Raw genomic sequence first — 15,367 nt, forward strand, 5'->3', positions numbered from 1 at the left:
AAAATGTGTTCATTCTTGTTTATCTTAATTTATATATGAATTATAGCCCATCATTATAATGCATTAATCTATATCATTTTTCAATGTTTGAATGAATTGGTATATGTAGAAAAGAAAGTTGAAACATTAAACAAGATTAATTAATCTTAAAAAAATTTTTTTGCATTGTTAGTTCATATTACTGTAGTTAGTGTTGACTTTATTAGCATAAATAACATATATATATATATATATATATATATATATATATATATATATATATATATATATATATATATATATATATATATATATATAGCACACATTGTTAAAATAAGGTAAAGGTAGAATACATAAATATTAAACCATTGTTTTTTAGCTAACTGATATTGTAATTATAATTACATTACAATGTACAAAAAAGTATTTTTGTTAATTTATTTATTCTTTCACTCATTTAATTTAGTTGATTTGCTGACATTATATTGTGTATTATTTTTGAATGGTAATTATTTTAATCAATTGAATTAGATGTAAAATACAGGCATTTTCGGCAGTGATCTCAGACTTTAGGACTCTTTGTATAATAACAGGATGCTATCACAAAAACTTAAATGGTTACCAAACCTGGTTTCTGGCTACTTAATATATTTAAAAAGAAGAACTGATTTACAGATGGCAAGTACCTTTAAAAGAAGAAATACCTTCAAATACCAATTTGGTATTTGGCAAATACCTTCAGTCTGTCAAAGTCATGTATATTGTCTTCTGATTACATGATGCACAAAAATATACAGCATGCATGCTTAAGTAACACTCAAGATGTCGTATGTGTACTTAAATGACTTTTATCAGACCTGTTTAATGTAAATGTGTTTCAATATGTAACTGAAACACATTAATACACACTGTAGAGAACAGAGTAATGGGTCAGTTGTTGTAATACTGCATACAACAATTATCGATCCAGAAATTCAGTTTTATTTTCATAGACTAAAATTAAAGTACATAACAGGATTTGAGAATAAATCCTATGAGCACAAAAATGTTCCACTGCAAGCGATTATTTACAACAATGAAAAACATTCCCTTTTCTCATCAAAAGGGCCGACAAACACCAGTGCAACAAATTCAGATTTCATATCGCATCTCAGAGAAACCAGTCAGGGCAAAAGCTCAATTGAAAATGTCTGATTCTTATGATGGGAAATTTTATGAAATAAAGCAGCCTGATCCTAAAAATAGGCACTGTGAGATATGAAGAGATATTAACATAAACCAAAATGTACCCAGAGTAAAACACAATAAGCTTTCCACATCACGCCATGCATATATATCACATGGCTAAATAAATAATATACTGATTGGTCAATCAATAAATCATAACTTGTGTTTTCCTGAAAGGTTTTATTTTTATTTTTTATAATTGACTTTTTTTCCCCCTCTCATCTGTACAAATAACAATGTGCCACTCATGTATGGTGACAACATCGAACAAGCAGATGTGGTGTGATATATACAGGTATTAAATCGCTGATATCTACTCTACAGTGTACACAGAATCAGAGTTTTGCTTGTAAAAACAACATGAATATTCCTCTGTCAACCCACTTCAACACTGTCTTTGATCGGCGGTTTCCACAAAATACAAAGTACGTATGAAATCGATAAGAAAAAAGATATGTGTTGTGTCAAAGCATTTATGATAAAAAATGATTGAATGTGAGCAGCTGAATGTCAACACACGTGAGCATCAAATACATAGAGTTTATGATTATATCAGTTTAAAACTGTTAGGTATGAAAGAAACAAAGTGCTCTTGTCAGACCAGTAAAAAAATAATAATCTGTACACCTCATCACCTCCTGTTCGGCGTTCCACAGGGAGAGTCTCTTCATTTATTTGATTCGTTTGGTACATGACTTTCCATCCCGGCAGGTTTTTCCTCTTTTCAGCCTCTTTTCAGGAGTTATTTTGCATTCTATATAGTTATTTGTTAAATGGTAAACAGGCCGGCAGTATGACTGTGGCACAGGAAGGTCCAGCTAAAGGTTCAGCCACTTCTCCTTCCATCTCTATCCATGTGCCTTTCTCTGGGCTGTAACAAATAGTGGATGACTTATACGCCCCCTGCAAGAGACATTTAATTAGTTATTCACACAATATTTCATTCAATACTTCAGAATGCTTCTTCATGCATTAAATGTACATATATCAACGTGGTCAAAATATCTTATTGGATACTCAATATAGGGGTGTCACGATTTCGATTTTAAATCGAAATCGATCGAAATTAAGTCACAATCTCAAACTTCGAATTAAAAAATAGAATCGTCGATGCTGCCACGCCCCCATGTTGTATGACGGCAAATCAATGACAAAAATAACCGAGCATACAACTGATGCTGGCGCGCGCGCTATATGGCTTCCGCGAGAGGAAAACTGAATCGGATGCGAAGAAACGGGAGCCCGCGAGCTCATTTCAAACTCTCGCGCGCGCGTGACATGTACTCTGCGCGCAATACAAGCCCTCGCGCGCGCATGCTCATTCCCCATCCTCGCGCTCTATCATCTCACCTGAGGTGAGTCACCTCTGCTCGCGCGAACAATTTTATTTTTGTCAGTCGTGGGGCGGGGCTTGCTGTTTTAGTTGTTATCTCAAATATCATTGGTTATTCCCCTTTTCCTAAAGTCAGTATTCGACGCCTGTTAGAAAATGAGTAATAATTCACTTGACTTGACCCATGACTTCATCAGTGGACCAGATACATGCGAGTAATCATTTCTTTTGCTTGTTTAATTTATTTTTGTCTTTAATGTAATTTAATGCATTGTTTATAGAGTAGATCTTTTGTAGATACTTGATTAACTGGAATTCTTCTGATTGCTAGTGATTGCAGTCTTGTAATAAGAGATACACATATTTTACAGACTGTAATGATGCACACACACACACATACATGTGTATATATATATATATATATATATATATATATATATATATATATATATATATATATATGAATGACAGTGTATATATAAATGAATGACAGTGAAGTGTTTGACAAGTGTTTTATCTTTAATCTTTTAAATAGATACATCGTAATATTTGAAGGTTATTTTTGTTTGTTTTGTTGTGAACTTGAATGTCATCTTTTGTGAAGACTGCACTTACAAAAGAAAAACTGGCTGGCAGTTTATTTTAAGTTTTCAATTGACTAAAGATATAAGTTATTGTTAAATTATGTTGTTAATAAAAGTTTTAAATTTGACAATGTAGTGTGGTACATTGCAAACAAAGGTCAGATATTATATTGCATAAAAGTCTAGTTTGAAAAATGACAATAGGGGCTTTAAAAAGAATAAATGTAAAAATCGAGAATCGAATCGAACCGTGAGCTTAGAATCGAAAATGCAATCGAATCGAGGATTTGGAGAATCGTGACACCCCTACTCAATAATATTTATCAGAGCTCTGATATATTTTTTTTTCTACTGGAGTGTTTAAAAACCTGAAAGATTTTAGTTGATGGTGAAGTGTGTCATTTCTGCATTACTATCATTATCATAATTGCAAATAAAGTGGTTGTTTCCGAACAGGTTTCCTGAAGCTTTCTGCCATTGGTCAGTCAAACAGTTAGTCCCAACCCCAACATCCCATCATTGGTCGAGCCCATTTTGCAATTTTGAGTGGTTGAAAAGTTTAATCAAACAGGACTATGTTTTGATAACACATTTTTGGGGAAAATCAACCTGCAAATTAGATACAGTTAAGTCTACATATTAAACAGAGATACTTTAATGACAAAAATGACACACGTCTATATAAATTATATAAATTACTTTTGATTATATGTAAGGGCATTGTATATATATATATATATATATATATAAAAACAAAAATTAAATTAAAAAATTTAAATTTATGCATTTAGCAGACGCTTTTATCCAAAGCGACTTACAGTGCATTCAGGCTATCAATTTTTACCTATCATTTATTATTTATTTCAATTCATTTATTTACCTGATAAATACACACAAATTTGAAAATATGTTTTAGCGAAAAAATAATGATTAATAAGTAAATAATAATAGACTAAAATAATAATAAAATGGATTAATTTCATTTTAAGTTTTAGTAATTTTAATACATGTTTTTTCGATAAAACAAAAAATGTACATGTATTTTTTTATATAAAATAATAAAAAATGGATAAAATGTAATCTATCTATCCATCCATCCATCCATCCATCCATCCATCTATCTCATTTAAGTGTAATATGTGTTTACCATGCTCCAACTGTAGCCTCCCACCAAGTAAATACTGTCATCAAGAACAGCACACCCAGGCCCGCTGCGTCCCTCTAAGATGGGCGTTTGCAGGATGCTCCACTGATCTGCTTTAGGGTCGTAGCATTCAACCAGCATCACATCCAGATGAGAGAATCCTACAAACAGAGAAAGAGATCAGGGGAAACCCCAAGCGTATATGCCAAGCTCTTACTCTGCAGACGTGTAAAAGTGAATCTAATTACTAAAAGAAACTATTGATTTCTGTTGCATACACAGTACAGTATGTGCCTCCACCACTGTTGAGATTTGGGTTACAGCTATAGAAATTACCCTTTAAGTGGTTTCCCCCAATAGCGTAGAGGCGGTCGTTCATGCCTGCGAGAGCGTGTATGGCTCGCTTGGTGTTCATGTCCTGTTTCCGAGCCCACACGTCCATCACAGGGTCGTAGCAGTACAGCCAAGACACGTATTCACCGTTGTGAACGCCACCTGAAGCATCACAAACACAAGGACACAAAATTACAAACAGAGATTTACAAAAAAAATCACGTCAACACGGAATTAAAACTGATGGTTAATAACCAAAAATTGCTTGTAAATCTTGCATATGTCCTATTATCACCAAATCTTAGATTCAATGTTTTTTTTAATTAGCAATTATTGATTATAGACCTCATTGATCTGAGTTAATGCACCTCTGTTTTTGAGTGAAAAAAGCGTTATTGGGATCATTTTGGCAGCATGCATTCAAAAGCTGGGGTGCATTATCTCACATCAATGAAGCCTGCATTAAAAAGAAGTTAAAAAAATAAATAAATCAACAAACACTTGTAGACTTCATCGCTGTGTGGCAAGTGTTAGTAACGTCTCAGACACTGATTCATTCACTGTTTGGGTGAGGAGGTGTATCGTCAAACCTGAGATGTATATTTTCCCATTGTGCACGGCGCCTGCGTGCGCAGCCAGCGGCTGTGGAAGAGACGAAACGTAATTCCATTCGTTTGTCTCAAGGTTAAAGGCTTCAACGCTAGACAGATAACCTGTCTCGTTCCTTCCCCCAACAACATACAAGTGCTTATCCAGGCAGCACGCGAAGAAACTCGCTCTCCTGAAACAAAGACAAGATGAAAAGATCGTCTCTTAAAAGCAGTCAGCGTAGAGACTGTGTACAGCAAATACCCCCGTCGCAGCCAAGAGCGAACAATTCATCACAAAGGCTTAAGAAATAATCATAGCTATTTTATAAAGAGCTTTTATTATTTGATGAATAATAAGTCTTTTCAGAAGCATCATACCTCTCCTGCATGGGCGGTAGTTGTATCCAGCTATTGAATCTGGGATCATACCGACTTACAAAATTAGTGCTGTGTTTGCCTGTGAGGATGATACAGATATTAGTATGAATTATCAGGAGATCAATACGTGTGACAACTTTAAGTTGTTGTATTCAGCTAGTCACACTCATTCATGTTTTACCATTAGGGTTCCACTGGTCTTCTCCGCCCAATAAAAGCAGGAAGTTCTCCACCTCCACCACACAGTGATGGGCGCTGTTATATGGCATTACTACAACACAGAGACAAAACTGAGGAGTCAGAATAAATACTAAAAAATAGAGATACATTAGCCAAGCCAATGCAATTTGACTATTCGAGATTAGCAGCATCCAAATATCAACATTTACTGTAAAAATGGTGCTCATTTACAGTTTGCCCATCATTTAATACTGTATCAAATATGTAAAGAGTAATAACCAATGCTGCAATCCAAATATCATTTTAATATCATATTATTTTGGCAAATATTATTCTGTTTTTGTGTATGATTTTTACACACGTTTTAGTATTGACTGCATTTGGCAAGTTTAACAATTCAATGCTGTTAACCAAATTATATATATATTTATATTATATTTATTCAGCTTTTATATGTATAAATCTCAGTTGAAAAATTGACACTTAAGACTGGTTTTTGTGGTCCAGGGTCACAAATACAAACACAAATATATATGTTTTTTACACATTTATGAAATGTATCACATTAATTACATGTATATATTATATTAATGTGATCAATTTACATCTGATGTGTATTTAATATTAATTCTTAGAAATCACGCAAGCTGCAAAAATTGCAATATCATAAAATGAAACAAAAACACTGCATACAATATATAACTCCAGATGTTGACAGTCAATATTTTATGCAAAAAAAAAAAAAAAAAGAAAATTTAAAAAAAGGGAAACCTCATTTAACAGCATTGTTCACAATATTTAGAATAAAATGCCGTCACAACTATCAGTCATAACCCATTTCCTCATATTAACAGCTCCAGTTTGTGGTAGATCTGTGATAAACAAGCTGCTTTCCAGCAGTAGTGTTCCCGTTCCCCAGCTCCCACAAAAGTGACCGTAGTTGAAATAGAGAGAAATGGTCGCGAGGTGACAGTCATAATGAACATGATGATGTTCACTCCATAAATCTTCGTCCGGTGCCTGTGCAGCGTAAATCAGTCGTACGCTAAGAGCCACCTGTCTGCCTCGATCATTCATTTCCACTGTCACATCTCCGCTGCCTGATGGATCACAGTTGCTGTAAAAATAGACAGCCTTGAATCACGCTGTTATTTCCGATTGGCCTCTTCTACAGCATTCTCTCTGGAGTCTGATGCACCGAGGCCTTTCCATTGAGAACGGATCCGGACTGAATCGCACATCTCCATCCCACGAGGGGAACCTCCCGACTGACTCCCTGCACACAAACCTGACTGACACAGATCTTACTGTCAGTGAGTCAGGTGTCTGGAGCCATGCAAGGCTTTTGTGGCCTGCTGACATTTACTGCTGCAGACACATGAGCCAACAGGCTTTGTTATTGATCTTACAGCCTGATCTACACAGGTGGAGATGCAGCATATCGCTAAACTGACTGATAAGAAACCTGCACACTGAAGATAGATGAAGATATATGATATTGACTTTTAAAGGCACAAATCTCCTGAAATTCAGTTCACTAGGACTTTTAACACAGAAAAAAATAAATCCAAAACCATAGAATTTTTGTAAACACTTTATGTAATATGTTAACATTAGGTAACTGCATTAATTAATGTGAACTTATACTTCTTTATTAATATTAGTTTATGTTTATTTCAACATTTTCTAATACATGATTAGAATCCAAAAGTTAGTATTTAATGGACTTGAGCTAACATGAACCAACAATGAAGAGTTTTATTAATTATCAATATGGATAACACCAACTTGCAAATTGTTAGTTAATGCTCTAATTAATGTTAACTAAGGGGACCTTATCATAAAGTTTTTTTGTGACCATTAAGACTATTTTACACTGATTGAAAAAATAAATAAATAAATAAAAATACGGCAATATGCAAAAAAAATAAAAAATAAAATAAATTATATATATATATATATATATATATATATATATATATATATATATATATATATATATATATATAGGGTAAATTAAGGTAAATTTGAAATGTTGTGTGTGAATTCATAGCAGGGTTATTTTAGTTAACCAAATTAAAACCATTTTGATTTTTTTTTTTTCTTTTTTACTAAAAAAAATAAAATAAAATTATATATATATTAGTTTTTCAGCTGAAATAAAATCTTGCGATTTGATGGAAAAGTGCTTCATTGTGATGAAAATAATAAATCTTAATAGACTTTATGCAGTTCAAGAAAAAAATCTTAATTTGTTTTCTTCGTATAAATATGTTTAAAATGAAACATGCATCTAAAAAAGGGAATAAAAAAATAGCCTAAAGGGGCACAATGTAATATATGGAATAATCAACTTATTTAAACTGATTACAAATAATAGTAACAGTTTTGTTTTTTTTTATCTTCTGGTTTTGATCATAGCACACTGTGTGCACTAGGTGGCAGTCTCATCACAGAGCAGAAAGCCATGGAAGCAGAGAGGTGCAGCCAGTCATGAGAACCATCCTAAATAGTGCTGATGAAGGTTTTAATCAGTCGCCGTTCCCCCCCTTTTGGGTTTCGGCTCATTGCAAAGTTATGATTGAATGTTAATAACCTGCACACCCCAAACGACATCAAGGGGCTGCTGGTGTGTTCACAGGATGATTTTGCAGTTTGGTCGCTCCGCCTGGCCATGGGCCATTTAAGACTCGACGTCTGAGGCAGAAATAAAGGACATTACACTATGACCTTATGAGTGTAAGTTATATAGATCCAGATGTAATTCATTAATGAATGTTATGTGCTGCCAGACGCTTATAAGCAGGTTTTGGAGCATAAGGTGTCTTGTAGGTCTCACACCACAGCAGTGCAGTGATTGGATGACTGAACGCAATTTTAGTCATAAAACAAAATGACTACACGTCCCTTTATGTCCTTGTTTTGCCTCTGTAAGGAACAGACACAATAGAATCATTTTAATTAAATCATGATACATTGTGTCTTGGCTAACTACTGTACTACTGCTCAAAAGTTTGGAATAATTAAGATGTATTTTTATGTTGTTTTTCAAAGAAGTCTCTTATGCTCACCAAGGCTATATTTATTTGGTCAGAAATATAGTAAAAACATTAATATTGTTAAATATGATTACAATTTTAAATTGTATTCTATTTGAATATATGTCAAAATGTTTTTTTGTTTCTTGTGAAGCAAAGCTGAATTTTCAGCCTCATTATTTCCAGCATACACTAAAGTCTTCAAGTGTTTCACCATAGTGTTCCGATTTTTTTTATTTATAAATCATTCTAATATGTTGATTTACTGCTCAATTATGAATTATCACTGGTGCTCAAGCATCACAACTGTTTTCAACATTGAGAAAAAAATATTGCTATGATACCGGACTTTCAAAAATTTCTCTGCATATCCTTAGAACTAACTCCAAGCATTTTGAGTGAGGAGGCTCTTGCTATACCACAAGCCACCTGGAGCTGATTCTGTACTAATTTAAAAAGTTTATTTGTACAACAGCATGCTGTGTAAACCATAAACAGCTAGCTCTGAGGCTAACAGTTAGCTGCAGCAATCCCAAGCCAGTGGCTTTACTTTAGACTCTGATATATTACTGTACATCAACTGATTATTTGTTTCGAGGAAAACATGCATAGGAAAGAAAAATCACCAAGGAGATCTCTTAATCGCCTCGATTGTATCTCACAGACAGCAGTGAAATTACAAGTAGAGCAAATGAGATATGTCTCCAGCTTCTCAGATGCTTCACCTGAGAAATCTCCTCTATATTTCACAAGAGATCTTAACAATGTCTCCAACTGCGCTCAGATTTGCTAAGACATCAAAGCCTGCGTTCAGTCTGAGTTTGAGCAAAATTAATATCCGAAAGGCATTGGTCACCTAAAAATGAAAATTCTGTCATTATTTACTGTCCCTCACATCTTGTATGAATTTCTGGAACACAAAAGAAGATATTTTTAAGAACGTTGTGAACCAAACGACACTGGACCTTCATTGTATAGACAAAAAAAGCAACCGATATATATTTTTTTACACACAGAAGAAAGACATACTGTACGGTTTTGGACTGACATGATTAAATTATTACACAATTTTCATTTTTGGGTGGAGTATCACTTTAATTTTTCTTTTTTTTTGGCACAAATTACATGTGCAAATGGACACTTTTGCATTTGTCTCCTGATCAAAAGACAGAAATCTGAGCATTGGCTCTTTTGTGTCTTTTCTTATGGTTTTAGGAGAAACATTCCAAGTCTTCTGAGCAATTAAAGAACAACGTCTGAGGGTTAAAATGACAGATTCCATTCCAAGATTACACTACTATGACATCATTATTTTATTGTTATGATGTCAGTCCTCAAGGTTCCAACACATTTGATCCCCATCATTGTCATTTACATCCTTCTGAGAATTCTGATTCTAATTTGTCAAGCCAAAACACTCGCCAAGACAAATGCATTTACAAGAATGTTTGCCCTAATAAAGCAATTCAATAAGTATACGTGTCATCTTCTGATGATGAATCTTCCCGAGATCATTAGATTAAAATTAATCTTGCCGGCATGCTTATGCAAAAAGACAGAGGCAAAAACACACACAAGCGAATCCAGGCGTTACAGCTCCACAATAGTGTGAAGGCAGTCACGCTCTGATTAAAAAGTTACATTAAAAGTGATAGTGATACATCATTACCTCCTGCATCTCAGGAAGCTCTCGCTGGATTCTGCTCTGCGATGGAGCACGACCCAGTCAGGGTTCTTCCTGTGGAAGAGAATAGACCACACTAGCAAGGCACTCACTTGTAAGGATCTTCCATGTCTTCTTTTCGTCGTCGTAGTACTGGACCAGATTACTGGGGAGGCGGTCGGGACCCGGGGGCAGGCCTCCAACCAACAGGAGCATCCGTTTGTTTGAACGTATCCTGTGTCACAGAGGGAAACAGATTCATTAACAATTCTGTCATTAGCCGTTATTAGTGCAGAGCAATTCCATATTGAATGAGATGCCACGACAAGGTAAACGCTTGTACAAACACAAGGAGGGAGACAGCAAACCGAGCAGAGAACATGGGAGAATATTAATGCTGAACATCTCTATCATCACTCTCAAATGAACGGAAAAAAGAGAAATGACTTCATTTTTAAGTTATAGAATGAATTAGTCTACACTAATGCAGGATGTATTTTTTTTTAGGTCTAGTTACTAGTGATAACTCTTTGCTGGGAGTCTCATTTTAAATTAACAAATGCACAAATACATAATGTATCTTTTGCATCCGGCCACATTTCATGTTTATTAATAGCTATTTGCTTTAAATATTATCTGTAAAGACCACAAACTGTTATACCTGGAATATTGATAAAAAAAACAACCATGTTAAGGTCTTGACAGCCTCATTTCTTCCTAAATGTGCTCTTATCCTATCGGTCAAAGTTGTGCATGTGACTGCTGTCAACAACGAAATGCTTTTGAACATCTTGGCTGAATATGCATCCGTCCATTCAGACAATCGATAATTTAAATAAACAAATCAACTAATATTAAATCAATAGTATGGGCAGGTTAGAGACCTTGGGGTTAGCCTGTGCAACTGATATCTTAGAATGAATAAGTGCGTTAAAATCTGGGTGTTCAATATTTATAAACCCTTCAGCTCTGTAAGACTGAGCATGGGAAATAAATGGACAACTCCAGCCTTGTACAATGAAACTACACAGTCTTCAACACTAGTATCATAAATAAGGACGCACCAATAGAGTCATTCGCTGATTCCATCTCATTCAAGTTTGTGGATGATGCTCTGCAAATGATATTAACACCGGCAAAACAGAACAGGTGAAGAGAGATGATGAACAATGATGTGACAAGTGATTGCCAAATAATAATTTATCAGTCTGATTCTATTAGCAAATGCATATGCAAACATATCAAGCCTTTTTGATGTTCATAACATCTTAATTCCTGAGTCCAAAATTCCAAAAAGAGACTATTAAAATAAGAGCATCTCATTGCAAACGATCTCTCTCTCATATTCTCCAACAACTGATTCCAGTTTATTCCACGGTCACCTATTCCTGCTAATTATCCCATCTGCAGACTGCAATAATGCCTGCAGTATGCAAGCTTGCAACAGTGCTGAAATTAATCAACCTTGAAACAGCACTATGAGGAACAGAATGAGGATCTCAAAGATAAGGCAAAGTGTGGAAACTGTGTGAACAAATATGGATCAGATACCACAACAAAAGATTGCTAATCTAATCTGATTCACTTAACAAGTTAACTACACAGCACGAAAGAATGTATGAGATCTTTACCAGCAAGATTGATCTGTTTACTGACACCTGTCAAGCCTGTCATGATCATGTGCAGAGTATTGTGTAGTGCTTTATATTTGCACACTCATCATGTCTCACATAAACCACGTAAAGGATGAAAACAAACTCAACTTTTGTTCTGTTTGAAATTTCCTCAAATTGGTTCTACCCCCCCCCCCAAAAAAACGGTTAAAATACAAGTACTTAATATTTGATATTTGTCTTTCATGTGTATCTAACATTTCCATGCACACAACCCCTTGGTTAAATTTATGTATAAAAGAATGGATTACACACTAAGCTCTACCGAAAACATATAGAAATATGTTAAGACGATGAAGAAGATCCTACCTGCTGGCTGTGGTTTGTCTGCTGTGCTGTCTGAAGGGCATCAGGTGGTAGTTCATGGCATCCAGGAGCAATTTCTGGCACACCGGGTCGCTCCTCATAAAGTCTACTGACTGCACCCTCTCCACCAGCTCCGGGGCAGGGATGAGGGCGAAACGCAGGCGCTTCATCAGGTCGGGAGCGTAGTGCATCCTGGTCTCCCTGTCGTGCTCCAACCACAGCACGGACATCTGAAAGAGCGCCAGCTCCGACTCCACGGGCGGAGGGAGGGCGTCCAGCATGGCGCACATCTCCTCAAAGTTCAAGAGGAGAACGTCCTCCACCAGGTACTTGTTGGCGAGCTTCTTGGTCTCATCCAGCCCATGCAGAGCTGCGATCTTGCAGATCTGCTTGTAGTTTTGGACCGAGATCTGGTCGTTGAGGAACTGCACGCTGAGTTTGGTGATCTGGGGGATGTTGAGGATCTTGCTGACGGAGAGCACCTCCTCCACCGTGTCCAGGGAGAGGGTCACGTTGGCCGTGTAGAGGTACTCCAGCACCAGTCGTAGACCGATGGAGGAGCAGCCCTGCAGCACCAGGTTGTTGATGTTCGAGCGCGGGCTGGGCAGGAGCTTGTCGTCGGGCGAGGAGGACGGGGTGCCGCTGCTGCCTTGGTCCTTCGCTTCCAGCCCATCTTCTCTGCTCAGCATGTGCGTGGAGAACAGGGACCTGAAGTACTGCGAGCAGGACGCCAGCACGGCTTTGTGGCAGTGGAACTGCTGTCCCTGCGCCGTGAGAGTCACATCGCAGAAGAGCTGCTTCCTCCACAGCAGGTTGAGACCGTGCAGCAAAGAGTCGCTGTGAGTCGGGTCAAACGTGGACGTTCGGTCACCCGATCTGGACATGACTTCGGGGCTGCTGCACACCTCCTGCGAGTAAACAATGCCATTGGTGCACTACACTGCATGGAAATGCATCATCCGGTTTTATAAAAGCATATGCATTCTGAAGGTATCTCATGCATGCATGTGTGCAAGTTGTATTTGTGCATGCATATATACGTGTATATATCGCGCGTGCATGCAAATGAATTAAGTTTGCAGATGCATTTACCAACCACACGCATCCTTGCATACCCATCGATATATCTCATGCATGCGTCGTGAGCACGTCAAATCCAGTGGTCGCTGCGGGCTGAAACAAACTACGCTGGGTTGCTGGAAAGCAAAGCCCACGATCTAGCCTACAAACTGGCCACTATCTGTTAGCCGGCCACGCAAACACCCCCCGCCCCCCCACAAGACATAAATGCATGCACACATTCCCCCCGATATGCGATACAAAAGCAATTAGTTTGTCTCCCGCAACATCAGCATCATCACCACCATAGATGTGCGGTTGCGCATCGCTTTGGTCGGCAACAACACAATGCAATCGCTCCGTTCAACAACACGCGCGGTGTTTCTCGCCCAATCTGAGGCAGAACAGCAGAAGAAACTGCAACTTTCAGCCCGTGGCACATTTACGCACAGTGCGCACCCGTGCCGAATACTAGTAGTAGGTATCCAAAACTTACCTGACTTAAAGAAAAGTAAAGCTGCGGCTCCTTCAGTGCACTTTCTTTGTTCAGTCCTGTTGGAAAAGTCTATGATCGATGGATCAGAATCCTAACCATTGATCCCCGTTCATTCAAGCTCATTGATCATTTATGTTTCCTCTGAATTAACAAGAAGTAGTAGTGTGTGTGAGTGTGAGAGGAGCTGTGTGCTTTCTGCAAGAGAAGAAGAAGAAGAAGAAATATACGTGTGACAAATTATGCTACCAAGAAACAACACATCATTATCCTTGGGCCTGGGGCTCAGTGAGTCGTAACGAGAGTAATAGGAAATCCACGGTCGGGGAGAGAAACGGACGCGCATGGCCGGTGGAGAGAGACCGCGCAGGGGTATGGATGCTGGAGAGACTCGCAAAATTATGGCTCAAGGCTATTGTAAAAACTGTCGAGCGTAAATGACTGCGATTTCAAACATCTATGGCAAAAGAGGAGAGGAGAAAAGGCGAGTCTTTCCTCTTTTCTCTCTGCGTTATGGAGAGAACCGTCAAGTTTTAGTGCGCATTGCTAATTAGTCAATTTCTCTGTTCCTTCACAGCCCGACGCCTCTGCTGCTGAGCTGAAACTGCTAATTTCTGGGACCAGCCTTTTTTTTGGGCTCTGAACGGGGGATGGATGAATGGCTTGTCTCGCACAAATGACAAAAAGCCCCCCTCTGCCTTAATCTCCATCGCCAAAATAACCCCATCCTTTTCTCCTTTTGCTTAGTCCTTCAAAAGAATGAACAAGGGACTTTGGGCAAAGTTGTCTTTGTGGTCTTGAGTGAGCATCATGGACATGACATCAAATGCAAACGAATGTATGTCTTAAAATGTGGATGATGGTATTACTGAATTATTTTATATGTTGTTTAATAAGCCAAATAAACTTCTTCAGCTCTTCGTTGATTTAAACAGCTTTTTAAACAATAGTACTTGACAAGTACAGTATAAATTGATATAATATATCTGGATTTTCTAATGCATTTCTTACACTGGTAAGGAAAAAATCTCAAATGAATACCCTGACATGCAGCTTTCAATGCATATTCATAGGAAACTACTGAAAATGGTTCCATTGTAGCTGAAACACTTGGTCACTGAGCATTAAAATGCATGTTTTTACACTAAAATAATTACTTTTGAATACATTATTTTAGTCAGCTGACACCATCTTCTAATGTTCATCCGAGTGTCTTGGTCAAACAACTGGCTATCATAGGAGGTAAAACCAAATCTTCATATTGTAATATAAAATAGTTGTATTAGATTTATAATGATACATAGCCATCTGGAAAACAGCATCAAGCTTGCAAAGCCATTAAAAGAAAAGGTTTAGGATAAAGCATATGAATTTTTTCCTCTTTTTT

General features: G+C 37.1%; 1 protein-coding gene across 2 annotated transcripts; it reads right to left on the reverse strand.

Moving 5' to 3' along the window:
* Nucleotides 1-937: 937 nt before the first annotated feature.
* LOC127946243 (kelch-like protein 14) lies at nt 938-14,107 on the reverse strand. 2 transcript variants are annotated; one of them, XM_052542691.1, is made up of 9 exons: nt 13,521-14,107; nt 12,432-13,336; nt 10,563-10,684; nt 5,750-5,839; nt 5,569-5,647; nt 5,191-5,381; nt 4,604-4,762; nt 4,271-4,428; nt 938-2,109 (listed from the first exon to the last, which is right to left on the reverse strand). In XM_052542691.1, the coding sequence occupies exons 1-9, from the start codon at nt 13,545-13,547 to the stop codon at nt 1,969-1,971; spliced, it is 1,872 nt and encodes a 623-aa protein (XP_052398651.1). In that variant the 5' UTR covers nt 13,548-14,107; the 3' UTR covers nt 938-1,968. The 2 variants fall into 2 exon arrangements, with proteins under 2 accessions (XP_052398651.1, XP_052398652.1); XM_052542692.1 differs by having other exon boundaries at nt 13,984-14,102.
* Between the last annotated feature and the right edge of the window lie 1,260 nt (nt 14,108-15,367).

The sequence above is a fragment of the Carassius gibelio genome, chromosome A24, assembly GCF_023724105.1.
Source record: "Carassius gibelio isolate Cgi1373 ecotype wild population from Czech Republic chromosome A24, carGib1.2-hapl.c, whole genome shotgun sequence".
Classification (NCBI taxonomy): Eukaryota; Metazoa; Chordata; class Actinopteri; order Cypriniformes; family Cyprinidae; genus Carassius; species Carassius gibelio.